The sequence below is a fragment of the Oryza sativa genome, chromosome 8 (assembly GCF_034140825.1).
Source record: "Oryza sativa Japonica Group chromosome 8, ASM3414082v1".
NCBI classification, from domain to species: Eukaryota; Viridiplantae; Streptophyta; class Magnoliopsida; order Poales; family Poaceae; genus Oryza; species Oryza sativa.
The window spans coordinates 8,754,589-8,767,122 of record NC_089042.1 but is presented as its reverse complement, the minus strand read 5'-3'; the positions used below and the strand labels follow the sequence as shown (position 1 = coordinate 8,767,122).

General features: G+C 37.4%; 1 protein-coding gene across 2 annotated transcripts; it reads right to left on the bottom strand.

Moving 5' to 3' along the window:
* Window positions 1-5,320: 5,320 nt before the first annotated feature.
* Window positions 5,321-10,536, bottom strand: LOC4345046 (uncharacterized). 2 transcript variants are annotated; one of them, XM_066303633.1, is made up of 8 exons: window positions 10,295-10,536; window positions 9,712-10,030; window positions 8,074-8,138; window positions 7,884-7,985; window positions 7,623-7,778; window positions 6,546-6,644; window positions 6,103-6,223; window positions 5,321-6,001 (listed from the first exon to the last, which is right to left on the bottom strand). In XM_066303633.1, the coding sequence occupies exons 2-8, from the start codon at window positions 9,908-9,910 to the stop codon at window positions 5,895-5,897; spliced, it is 849 nt and encodes a 282-aa protein (XP_066159730.1). In that variant the 5' UTR covers window positions 9,911-10,030; window positions 10,295-10,536; the 3' UTR covers window positions 5,321-5,894. The 2 variants fall into 2 exon arrangements, with proteins under 2 accessions (XP_066159730.1, XP_015651108.1); XM_015795622.3 differs by having other exon boundaries at window positions 9,712-9,887.
* Window positions 10,537-12,534: the final 1,998 nt, after the last annotated feature.

Sequence of the window (12,534 nt, the reverse complement as noted above, 5' to 3'; positions counted from 1 at the left end):
GCCAGCTACCATCGACCGACCCATGCAAGTACCCAACCGTGTGGGTTCACGGTGGCCATCCATTTTTACCCAACAACCTCAGCTTGCCTGCCTTCAATTCGATCCCTCTATCCAGGTGCGCCCCACCGTTTCGTGTCCCCAGAAACCATGGGTCGTGGGGCCCACATGGCCGGGCCGGCCTGGGCCCACGCAGCAGGACACACGCTGGATCGAAGAAGGTTCCAGCTGTTCGAGTAGCGGACTTAAGTCACTCCAGTAATTTTAATTTTAACCTCTCTTATTTATTCTAAAATAGATTTATTTTTAGTTATCATTGTATCGGAATTTTTGAAAGTAGGATATAAATTTATTATGAGTAGATAAATAGAGTAATAACTTATTATGAATTGATAAATTGATGGTTTTAAAGATTTTGATTTTGTATTGGTATCTGTGGACTGGTATAAGTGAAAAGTAAATTTATTTTGAGATAAATAGAGCAGCTAATTTATTGTTCCGCAGTCGAAACTGTAGAACTATTGCCATAAGAAAATATGTAGTACTACTACCATATGCTTGTAATTTTTTCTTCAAATTTCCAAAAAAAAAAGATCTCTTCAAATTTGGCGCTCTAATCGATGGATTTCATATATGTTGTGCTGAAATTTGTGCAATTTACAAACACTTTTATATGTAACAAAAGTCCATGTACGGTTTCTTGGTTGAAATTGCGCACCTTACACACGTACGAAAAGGAGACAGAAATATTTGTTGTGTTGGGGGATATACAAGCTTAGTCAGTCACATGACCACTCGGTGACTCGGAGCGTGTTTTATCTGGTTTATTCATTGCATTGTAAAATGGATTATTTACTTTATATTTTTTATTTTTAAAAAAGTTCTACTACCTTATAACTTAGATCACTTTTGTTTTAAAATATTTATTAAATTATTTTTTGAAAAATCTCAATAATCTAAAACGAAAGTGCCGAAGTTACTGTTGACAAATAATTTGCATAAAAATCCACATGTTTGTTAGTAATAGTGCAGTAGGAGTATTTAGGATCCTATCCTCGACAATACTGCAGAGAAGTGATGAAGCTATATATCCGCTACAAGTAATTAATGCAATCAATCTTGCAGAATTATTGTAGCTACAATATTTAGTTATGACACTGATCTGAATGGTCAATTGTACTGTAGCATAGGTACTACGGTAGATGATACATTGCAAATCAAACAGTGTAGAGGATGGCTGTGTTGTGATGCACTGTTGCCCTCAACCCCATTTAGCTACTGCCTATTAATTGGAGTACGAATTGCTTATGTTACCAATATGAAAAATAATCTATACACCTACTAGTAGTCAACAAAATTAACCACTCAGTTTCATGGGTTTTTTGGCTGCTCTCTTCATGCTCGCTTTACAAAGTGCAATCAAGGTTGTGTTTAGTTCCCTTCGAACTTTCAAAAATTCTGTCACATCAGATATTCGGACACATGCATGAAGTATTAAATATGAAAAAAAAATCAATTACACAGTTTACATGTAAATTGCGAGATGAATCTTTTGAGTCTAGTTACGCCATGATGTAGTGTTACAGTAAATATTTGCTAATAACGGATTAATTAGGCTTAATAGATTCGTCTCGCAGTTTACAGGCGGAATCTGTAATTTGTTTTGTTATTAGTCTACGTTTAATACTTTAAATATGTGTCCATATACGTCAAAAAAAAAAAATTGGCCAAACAACTAAACACGGCCCAAGTTCAATGAATTATTTATAGTAATTCATAACCTATGATGGTTTTCATCTAGGGCAAATTTGGAAAATATCAAATATGAGTTACAAAATGCTATCATATATTAGAATGATATATTGGACATAAACCCACATATCAATCCACATATCAATGACATATACGATGGTACTTTCCAATATTGTGATTTTTAATGGGTAACCAGCAAACTGCCAATCTAGATTCATATCCAAAACACAAAAGAAGAGGAGAAATATCTGACTGTTGATGGGATACCTGGAATGCAGTCAGCCACGTGATCACCCCAGTCATTAGTGTTGACAAATAATTTGCACAGAAGTCCAACACATGTTAGTAATTAATACTCTCTATGTTCTAAAATTTAAGCTTCGATCAACAATTGTTACGTTAGGATATCATTTATTTGATACAAAAGGATAATGATAAATAATTTGTTTTGAATAGGAAGCTAGTAAATTCAATTTTATGTTAAAAAAATGCTCTATCAAGGTAAATGTTGGTCAAAGTCTTATCTCTACAAAACAAAATATGCCTCCCTTTTGAGATGTTTTTTTTTCTCTTCTGCGTTAGTGCGTATATAACACTCCTTGGAATCAAAATCACAAGTACAACTGAAATTATATATGATGTTGCGTTGGGTTTTGCTCCTTGCGTACTCTAACCCTCTTAAGAGTTTTGATTTAACTTGTCGTAATTAAGCTGCCATAATGGCCTGTCATCCATGACAAGAATGGCTCACGTACTCCTTTGTTTTTAATTAACTTTGGTGCGATCTCCTGATAGAGATGGTGCAATAATTGGCAACCAAAATGTTTCTTGGCTAGAAATTGCTCAAAATCTCCCCATTTTTCTCTGGTGGTGTTGAGACTGCATGGGAGATCTGAAAATGTAGTAGCCAGCTGCCATGACCATTTCCATGCTGCTGGAATTAAGGACCACACATGTCCACATCTACAATAGGGATCTCCATCACTCCCTATGAGTTATGATCATCTCCCAACTGAACACTTTGCACATTTAGGGTCCCTTTAATCATATGAATGAAAAAACGGAGAAATAGAAAAAACATAGGATTCTAACAGAAATACAAGTGTAAAATAGATATTGTAAAACACAATAATAATATAGGAATAACCGTTTAATTGAACCATAGGAGAAGAGATAAAGACTCAATGGATTGTTAAAGTTCCTTCAAAACTTGTATAGGATGAGGCATTCCATAGGAATTTCATAGGATTTCATAAGATTCATTCATTTGATTCAAAGGGCTATATAGGAAAAATTCCTACATGAATAATTTCATTCATGTAGGAATTTTTCCTATATAGCCCTTTGAATCAAATGAATGAATCTTATGAAATCATATGAAATTCCTATGAATTTTGTTTGAATCAAAGGAGGCCTTAATCATTTTTTCACTTAAAAAAACAAGAAATCAATTTACATTTTTCATGTAACTCCTTAATTAACTTTTTTATAATAAATATTTGAGTAAAATGCACCGGTCATATCACAACTTGCGAGGTGGGTGCAGTTTAGTCATTCATCCTGCAAATTGCTCAAATAAGTCACTCATCTTGCTTCGATGGTTCAAATTTTACTAAATACATTGTCATATGGATTATTTGTTTTCAAATTGGAGGTCGCATTGACCTAACATTATGCATTTCTTAGCCATGTGGGCAGAGCAAGCATTAAAATTACAAATTAACACTCACATTTTTCATGTATATGCTTACTCCTGCTTTCAATGAACACGACTATATTGTGCTTGGCAATCAATAACAAAATTTAACTTTAATTGGATTTTACTACCGGTAGTATTGCACGTTGGCTTATTTATGGATCAAATGACCATGTTTGCAAAATAAATTAACATAGCATGTAACTTCATTGCGGACACCCGACACGACACATGTTTTATGTGATTTGCACCCCTAAAACAAGATGAGTGATTTGTTTGATTATTTTACAAGATGAGCGACTAACTTGCACCCACCTTGCAAGTTGTGGTATTAGTGGTGTATTTTACTTAAATATTTTATTAAGTAATGAAATTACATCCGGCATCTGCACTGACCAGGGATGCGGACCGTCCACTTTAGTTAACTTCCAAAAGGAAAGAGACCAGAGAACAGTGAGAATTGCACGTGTAAAAGACTTGTAACCCCTACACATATATAGAAGGCTATAGCTGCAGAAAGAAAAGGATAAAAAGGACATGTTTAACAAATTCCATGAAAGTCAAGTCCATTTAATCTAATTTGGCATGTGAATTGGAGAGAGAGAGACTTGGTTGGTGGTGACAGATGAACAATTGCTGCAGGTTCTTGCCTGTCAGCTTGTGGGTTGTTCAATTGCAGGAAAGCTCATTTATGCTTCTGTGCTTCTGCTGCCTGCATGCTTGCACTGGAGTATCAGTTTGTTTAAATATCCCTAGTTAATGTTGGACCAAACTTGTCTGAAAGGCTTGCTGCTGATCAACTACTTGCTAACTAAAGCAATTGCAACTCATCATTCCATGATAGTACAGTGCAAGGTAATGCAAGAGTGATTGGTGTAACAAAGGCCCTGTTTGGATCCGGAGGGCTAGCCCTCCGGAATCTTGCTATTTAGGAGTATTAAACGTAGATTACTGACAAAATTGATTCTATAACCCCTAGGCTATTTTGCGAGACGAATCTAACGAGGTATATTAATCCATGATTTGCTACAGTGATGCTACAATAATCAGCCGCTAATCATGTATTAATATACATCATTAGATTCGTCTCGCAAAATAGCCTAGGGATTATGGAATCGATTTTGTCGGTAATCTACGTTTAATACTCCTGAATAGCAAGATTTCGGAGGGCTATTTAATAGCTCAGAGGATCCAAACAAGGCCAAAGCTGGCCATGGCCAAAGGTACACGCATGCTGTGGTGAGTCATGTTTGGTGTATTGCTCGTCTGCTCGAATCGCTGCTTGTTTAGTTTAGTACCATACCATAGTGACGAAACCTGAACAAGTATTGGTAGTTGGTACCAACAATTCTTCGATCGATAAGGTAAAATTGTATTCAGTTTGATACCAAATTTTAGTCAAAACTTTGATTAAAATCTAGAAAGTGCCAAATTGAATATTGGCACTGCCAGTAATTTGGCTTTAAAATAAACCATGTCCATTATTGAAACTATCAAAATTTTGATAGGGCATGTTTTGGCTTCAAGCTATCTAAATGTTTTGAAACTATCAAAATGTTTTGTATCATTTACATTCTTGATCTTGGATACAAACTATCTCGGTACTCAGTACAACAAATAGAAGAGCAGAACACCTGCAAGACTAGAATAGAGAAGGTTTGACATTGTTCATTGGAGAAAGTGATTTCTGCTTACAAAGTTTCAAGTGACTTGTTTCAAAAAAATAAGTTGTAAAAGCCTGAAGATCAGTACTTCATATCTTAAAACGTTTTGCTCACAAACATGAAGCAGCTTTGGACACAATCACGGGGAAATATTGATCCAGCGTGTAACCGGATTGACAAAGGTAAATGGTTCCTTTGTTTGGCTCACACATTTTGTAACAGGAAAATGGAAATAATCGATCACTCAAGAAAATTAAACTTATCAGTGCATCAGTTCAAACAGCACATGAATTCTAACTGCTACCTCAAACCAAGCCAACATAATTAACTTGGCAGGAGCACATCTTATTCCAATCCAATGTAATAACACAAAACACAGAGCACTCCTATTCCTATTCTCTAAGCTCTAATAGTGACAAATACAAACAACTCTTTAACCTGGAATGCAATCGTGTTTGCAAAGTGGGGCTTCAATCTTGCGAGTAGATGGTGAAATTTCTAGCTTTCAACATGCCAGCTTGTACTAGTGTTGACATCCTTCCAATCAGTAAAAATGATGGTTGTTCCTTCGGAAAACATGTTTATGCGGCAGGCTGGGAAGTGGGAACTAATAACCGAAGTATGAATCTGGAGAAAACGGTGTTGCATTTCCTAGGTCCTCCCGAGCACGCAATGTCAGGCATTACTAATAACGATCGAAGAATACTAGAGTTTCCTCTCTAGGTCCAATATCCATGTTGTCATATGACGAATTCACATGATAAATGGTAGATTCTTATATGTAGTCACGTAATAAGTTTTACGGCATCTGTTCCAGAAACAAGTGTATCTTCTATGAATGGAACGGTCTTCCATACTTTCAATCCTAGTGGTACTGAACCATTTTCAGAACCTGCAACATAAAACAATAAATAATGCAGTGATTGTAAGAACAAGAGAGAAAAAAAGTTCAGTACAAATCTCTCCTACTTACGGAAAACAAAAGGTACAAACCTCTTGAGTTGTCCTCTATACAAACCGCCATATAATAAGAACTGTTTAGCTCTGTAAGTGCAAACCGCCAGTTCTCAGAAAGATAATCACCAGAATCAGAATCATTACACACTTTTGGTGCCTGGAGGAATTCAATGGATATCAAGTCAGATTAATCGCTATGTTCAAGTGCTTGCTTCGTTGGTATAAAATGATCTATTATAAGTTGAAGAAACAGAGCAATAAAAACCTAAGACAATTTTCCAGATGAAATTTGCTAGAGATCCAGGATGAAATTTTCCAGCTGACAGTTAGGCCATAACATATGCTAGAGATCCAGGAGTGTCATACAACAGTGTGCTAAGATAATTCATGTTATATTTTATCCATTTGCACAATCCTGGTTCTCAACTTCACATTGGTGTACATGAGATAACAAGAAAGAAGAAAGTACAGTTACATACCTTAGTAATCTGAATTCGGCTATTTGTTTTCAATTGGATTGAAAACCTATTAAAAGGAGCACCTGAAAACCCCCTTCCAAGAGCCTTAACATATGCCTCCTAAAAGTTCAAGGCATAAGAAATAAGTAATCCATGTAATCATATCTTCTGCAACATCATATCGCCAAATCAGTGTTAATAACCTCTCTATGTTCTACATGGATCGATTTTATATCCAGAAATTTATGTGAACCCATTTTGATTTGTGCACTTCAAAATATTTTCACCAAATTCATATTTCTTGTTGCTACCTCTCCACGTTAACTGTTCTACGATATTCCAATTAACTAAATTCAAATGGTGAGAACGCATCCTCAACAATTTAGTGTTCCACAGAGGAATTGTTCATAAAACCACTACCTCCCCTGTCAATCATCATTTAAAACACATCCAACGGTGTTAGCATCTAAACTGTTTGCCCTAGGTATGATATATTTACCAACTTGTCTATTGCATAAAACCAGCACAGTAAGTTACAGTGTACTTTGCGGCTGTATAAGATTAAGCGATCTTGTCAGTTGATCTCTAGCATACAACTAGAAAGAAGAACAAATCAGTCTGTTTAAACCAGGTAGTTGACACCCTCATCTCATCTGTCAACAACTCATTCACCCCAAGGCTTGTTTATTAGATGTTTGCCATCCAGATGGTGCCAGCATCTCATCTCACACATAACAGATCTAACTTCCCAAACAAAACACTTCAAGCAGCTCATGGCCGCTGAAAGATGAAGTTGCACCGCAGTCCAGTCATGTGCTGGCTGATATCATGTCAAAGTGATGAAAACAACTAATAAACCAACCTAGTGGCAGTTTTGATAGTTCAGGAGTGTTGGATAGGATACCCACTTTTGGAGCTCAGGGGTTGAAACTTGAAAACTAAACTACAGCAATAGTTGAGTGAGATCCAATGGACTGGTTCCAAAGTAGAGGACAATAAATACCATTACCACTCAATGTTCTAGAAAGAGATTGATCAGCACTATCAATGACTGCAAAAGAAATAATAATAAATGAGGACAAAGAGAGACTCGCATACTTTTAGGGTCCATAGTTTTATGAATTCCTTTTGCTGAGCATCAGAATCAGCAATTTTAGCTAGAGAATCAACTTCTGAAGGGGTAAAGTAACGGCGAGCAAGAGATAAAATACTCTTGGTTGTCTTTCTCTTCTTTTCTTCAACATCAATGCCAATCTGAAATTGATAAGAGCAACAATTAAAAAACTATTTTCACGTGAACAAAAGTACAAAGATTTCCTTTTCTCCCTTTTTTAGTGGTCATATGGAAAAGGAGCATACAGGAGCATCCATCGCAATGCCGCAGGCAATCAGAGAAGATGTGTGTGAAATATTAAAATGCCAAGGCCACTCCATATTGCTATCATCAGACCGCCACAATATCTGATTAAACAAGGAAAAATAATCTAAGACAAAAATTTTCGAAGTTTTGATCTCTAAAATCAAAACATTGTAAAGAGCAACTTCTTACCTCAGGCTTACCAAATTTATTCTTCTTAAACTCAAATGATCTTGGATCAATTTTAGAATTTGTATCTAGTCTAGTCCAAACAAACAAGCAGTAATCATATCAGTAATCTTGTAGTGCTATCCCATGATATGTTTGAAGCTAACTAATAACAAGAAAGTATGCTTTTTGTAGACAAGATAGTGCATAAATTCAAACAGAAATTTTCATATGGCAGGTTGAATAAATGATGATTCTCATTGTCCTATTTCAATATCCCATCTGTTCCCGAATACATGTCAATCTAGCTTTCAAATTTGTTCCTGCATATGTGTTACTCTACAATTTCAAACTTCAAGATGACTTCTCACAATTTAGCTGTTATATACCCCTTGCTTTTTAGTGACAAGTTTTATTTACATGGTCATTTACTACTCTAAACAAGAGCAATATACACAATTCCAAGAGCAACAACTGGTAAATAAAGGCTTTATGCTAAAAAAAAGGTAAATAAAGGATTTGAATGAGGGCAGCACGCTATTTGCTAGGTGCTCCTAGTTATTGGTTATTGTATAAAACACCTAATTGGGATCAGGGGAGTGCTAGTATCATTTCATAACTTTCATTTATAATAAATGGGATTAGCTCAGTCCCATCGCAAACAGTTGTAAATCAAACATACAATGCGCAAATCAAATTTGGGGCCCAAGGGAAAATTGTCAATAACACATGGGGCAATGTCACGACCCGAGGCCATGACGGGATAACCACCACCAGGAGGATAACCGGGCGGCCTCGGCTCCTGGAGAAGGGATGTAGATTTAGGCTAGGGAGAAGAACATTATTAGGAGGGAGATATTAGACTAATTGATATTCATTACTTAATTGATAATAGCCACAATCACATCCTTATATAGATGGTATAACTTAACCCCTAAGTAAGGAATTAATCTTATCACTAACTAACTAATAATCTTATCTCTAACTTAACTGGTATGGGCTGCCTATGGGCCTTGGCCTTACAGCCCAATGCTCATGACAGACGGTATATCCCAATTTGTGATCTTCCAATGATATTGAGCAACATTGACACTTTATCGTGTTTATATCATATCATGTTCCATATGCATCAGTACTTAGGGCCTTTGCAAGTTGAGGCCACTGGATCATGAGTATTTGGCTATAGCCAGCAGGCCCTAGGTTGTTACTTAAGCAATGAAGCTATATAAGTTGACACAACAGGGCGAAATCTACACGATTGATCCTGAATATGAATTTGGGAATATAACAGACATGAATACACAATGAAAGGTGCAGGCTAATAGTCCAGTTTTCAAGCAAAGTTTGCATGAAACAATTGATTGCATCTAAACTGTAGTGTATAAAACAGCTCAATTTTCGTGTTAGAAGCACAATTTTTGCTCCAAATAGGCCTAATTCTTGCCATCATTAGTAAGGATTAAGAAAGTGTTGTCCCATAATCAGACACAGGGTTACTACAGGAACAAGTCTTATGTAAAATCTGGCATAATCAGTCAATAATTTCTGAATTGAAGAATTCTAAACACCAAAATGCTTTATTAAATGATAACAACATGCATGAAAACAAAAATGAAAGATATGCACTCATCGAGACTCGAGAGACAGTTGATGGTTACATACATCTTGAGAGGGTAGTGCGCAGCAATGCACGCGACAACATAGCATCTTTCTGCAGCCTCGGCCCGTTCATAGACAGCGCGTTCTTCCTTTCGGAGGGAGAAAGGAGTTCCATGTACATATCCAGGTGGGAGTGATCATTCAGCTCATCAGGGCAAACATACCAAACATGCACCTCCCTGCAACATCCCCATTCCCACATGTAAAAAAGAAAAGGCACAGGTCATTCTCTCACCAAAATCACATCCTTCCCCCAACAGAAGAGAAAAAAAATACACTAAGTGGTACTACATCTTCAGCTTGTTTCTTGAGTTGTTGATGACTGTTCATGCCCTCAAAAAAAAAATCAAAATAGCAGCAATTCAATAACCCACAATCAAAATAGTTAGGTAGTACTAGTAGCAAGCTAATCATCATTGCGCCTGAAGACAGCATCTGGGGAGCGCAGCAAATGAAGGAGATTAAGCTCTAAGCCTCCCCAAGATTCTCCCACTCCCGACCTGCATCCCACCAGATCTACCACCACCACCAGAGAGAAGGGCAGTGCTTCCCCTCACAAAGGAGAAGCAGGGAGGGCGGGGCGCACCTGCGTGACTGGAGAGGCGGTGGGGGAGGGAGGGAGGCGAAGGGGCGCGCGACCCCCGGCGGCGGCGTCCGCGGGGGCAGCGGCGGGGGGACGGGCATCGCGCCGCGGCGGAGGAGGAGGCGGTGGTGCATTCGTCGGGCGGGGGCGGGGCGGACTGTGGTTTATACGCGGGCCGGCGGCGGCGGGGCCATCGGAATTAAAAAGCGAAGGACGGCTGGTTGGTTGGTTTTTGCTGACCGCCCGACAAGCTGCCCTTGGGATCTCCGCCTCTAGTAGTATAGGGGGGCTCAGACACGTGGCAAGGCAGGAGGATTTTTTTTTTTTTTTGGAAAAATAGATTATCTGAACACCTTCAAATTAAGGGAAATTCAATTTGGTTTACTTGTAATTTCTTCTAGGAGAAATTGTAACTTGGAGCCTGAGAAGTATCAAGAGAGACTATGGACATGTTCGGTATAGCAAAAGGGCATCCCAACGGGGCTGGTATTGATCGCCCAACAACTTGCTCTTGGGATGTACTCCACTCTAACGTGTAATTGTAGTGTGCATATGGATTTGATAATTAGAACTGAGGAACGTGGTTAGAGGGGGGATTTTGAAAGAAAAAAGAGAAAGAACTCCTTTGCCACTGATTATCTGGACAACACCTTCAAAATTACAAGTAATTAAACTTGGTTTAAAAATCTTGTAAGTTCCGACTTGGAAAAATTCCAAATCGGATCTAAGATATCTGAAGCCAAATTATAACTTTATTCGTAAGAAATTACGTGTCATTCTAGCTTTCAAAATTTGTGTCAAAATATTTGTCATTCTCACATTTCTTTTCCTTCTTATCCTGCATCCATACTGGTAGTGATACTCTCACGAGAAAATCTAATACTCCTTTATTTAGGGGAAAATGATTCCCGTGGTGAATTGTTTTCAGATATGATTGTACATATAGCAAGCCATTTACTTTCTAGTTATAAAGCAACACATCGTCTCCATAATCATCTATTAGTACAGTGGTGAAGACATAGGGCTACTACACCATCCATAAGGGTTCGAATCTTCGATGTGCCTAGATAGGGTACAGTTGGATCCCATATGGATGGAGGTGTAACCCGATGCCTTTTACAAATAGATGGTTATTTTTTTATGCATCCACTCCTTTTGTTTTTCTTTTCTTCCCACCATGACAGTCGATTGGCAAGTTCCCAATCTATGTCTGAACTGCTAAACGATACTTTTTTAAAAAATATATATACATAAAAGTTACTTTAAAAATCATATTAATCTAATGTTTAAGTCTTTATTAGCTAATACTTAATTAATCATGAATTAATGAGTCGCTCTGTATTCCATGACCATAGGTTCAAACTCACCCTTACAGTGTTATACTACAAGTTCGTTTTCATGTTCGCGCTCCTGTATTCATAGAGGCCAACTACCTTTTCATTTTTCTAGAAGTATAAGACCATTATAATGGTCAATCTTTTGAAGAAAGCCAAGCAGGACATAACCCAGGTTCACACACTCAACCGCTCGAAATTCCTAGCTTACAATAGTGTTCAACAATTTTCCATCTCTTCCAAGGAACACATGCTACTACTTCACAACAACATCTACAAAACAAAACACCGGCAAACCAACCATCTAAAGTAAAAATCAGCTCATGAGAGATGGAGTTGAAGCTGCAGCTCTGTCAAACAGGTTGTATAACAGAAAAACTATTGAAATAAAAAGAACACATATCATCAGGTGGTCTGTCCATTGGCTTCCATTCCCTCATCTTCATTATCACCCTATCATACCAACTTTGTAGCCTGCCCTTCACCTCCTCTCTTTACAAGCTTTTCCATTTTAGTATTAACACCAACAATTTATACAACACATGAAAAGGAGACTTTATGATTACATTGTTAAAAATAGTAAAATTACACTGGCAATACATGAACTTGCAAGGTGAGTGCAGTTTAATGCATAACCTTACAAAATGCACATTGCACCGAATGAACTTACGGAGTATGTGCGTACATACAAAGGGCAAAGCTGTAGATGGCTACTCTGTGGAGTTAGACGCTGACTAGGATGCCATAGATACAATATATAAAATGGATGACACGTAGGCATATATGTGTTCACTCCAACTGTATAATAATACATTATAACCATACAATACAATAAAATACATTGTATGGAAATATATGAAGAAAACACATGATAGACATGGATAAATGAAAAAAACACTAAATACACGA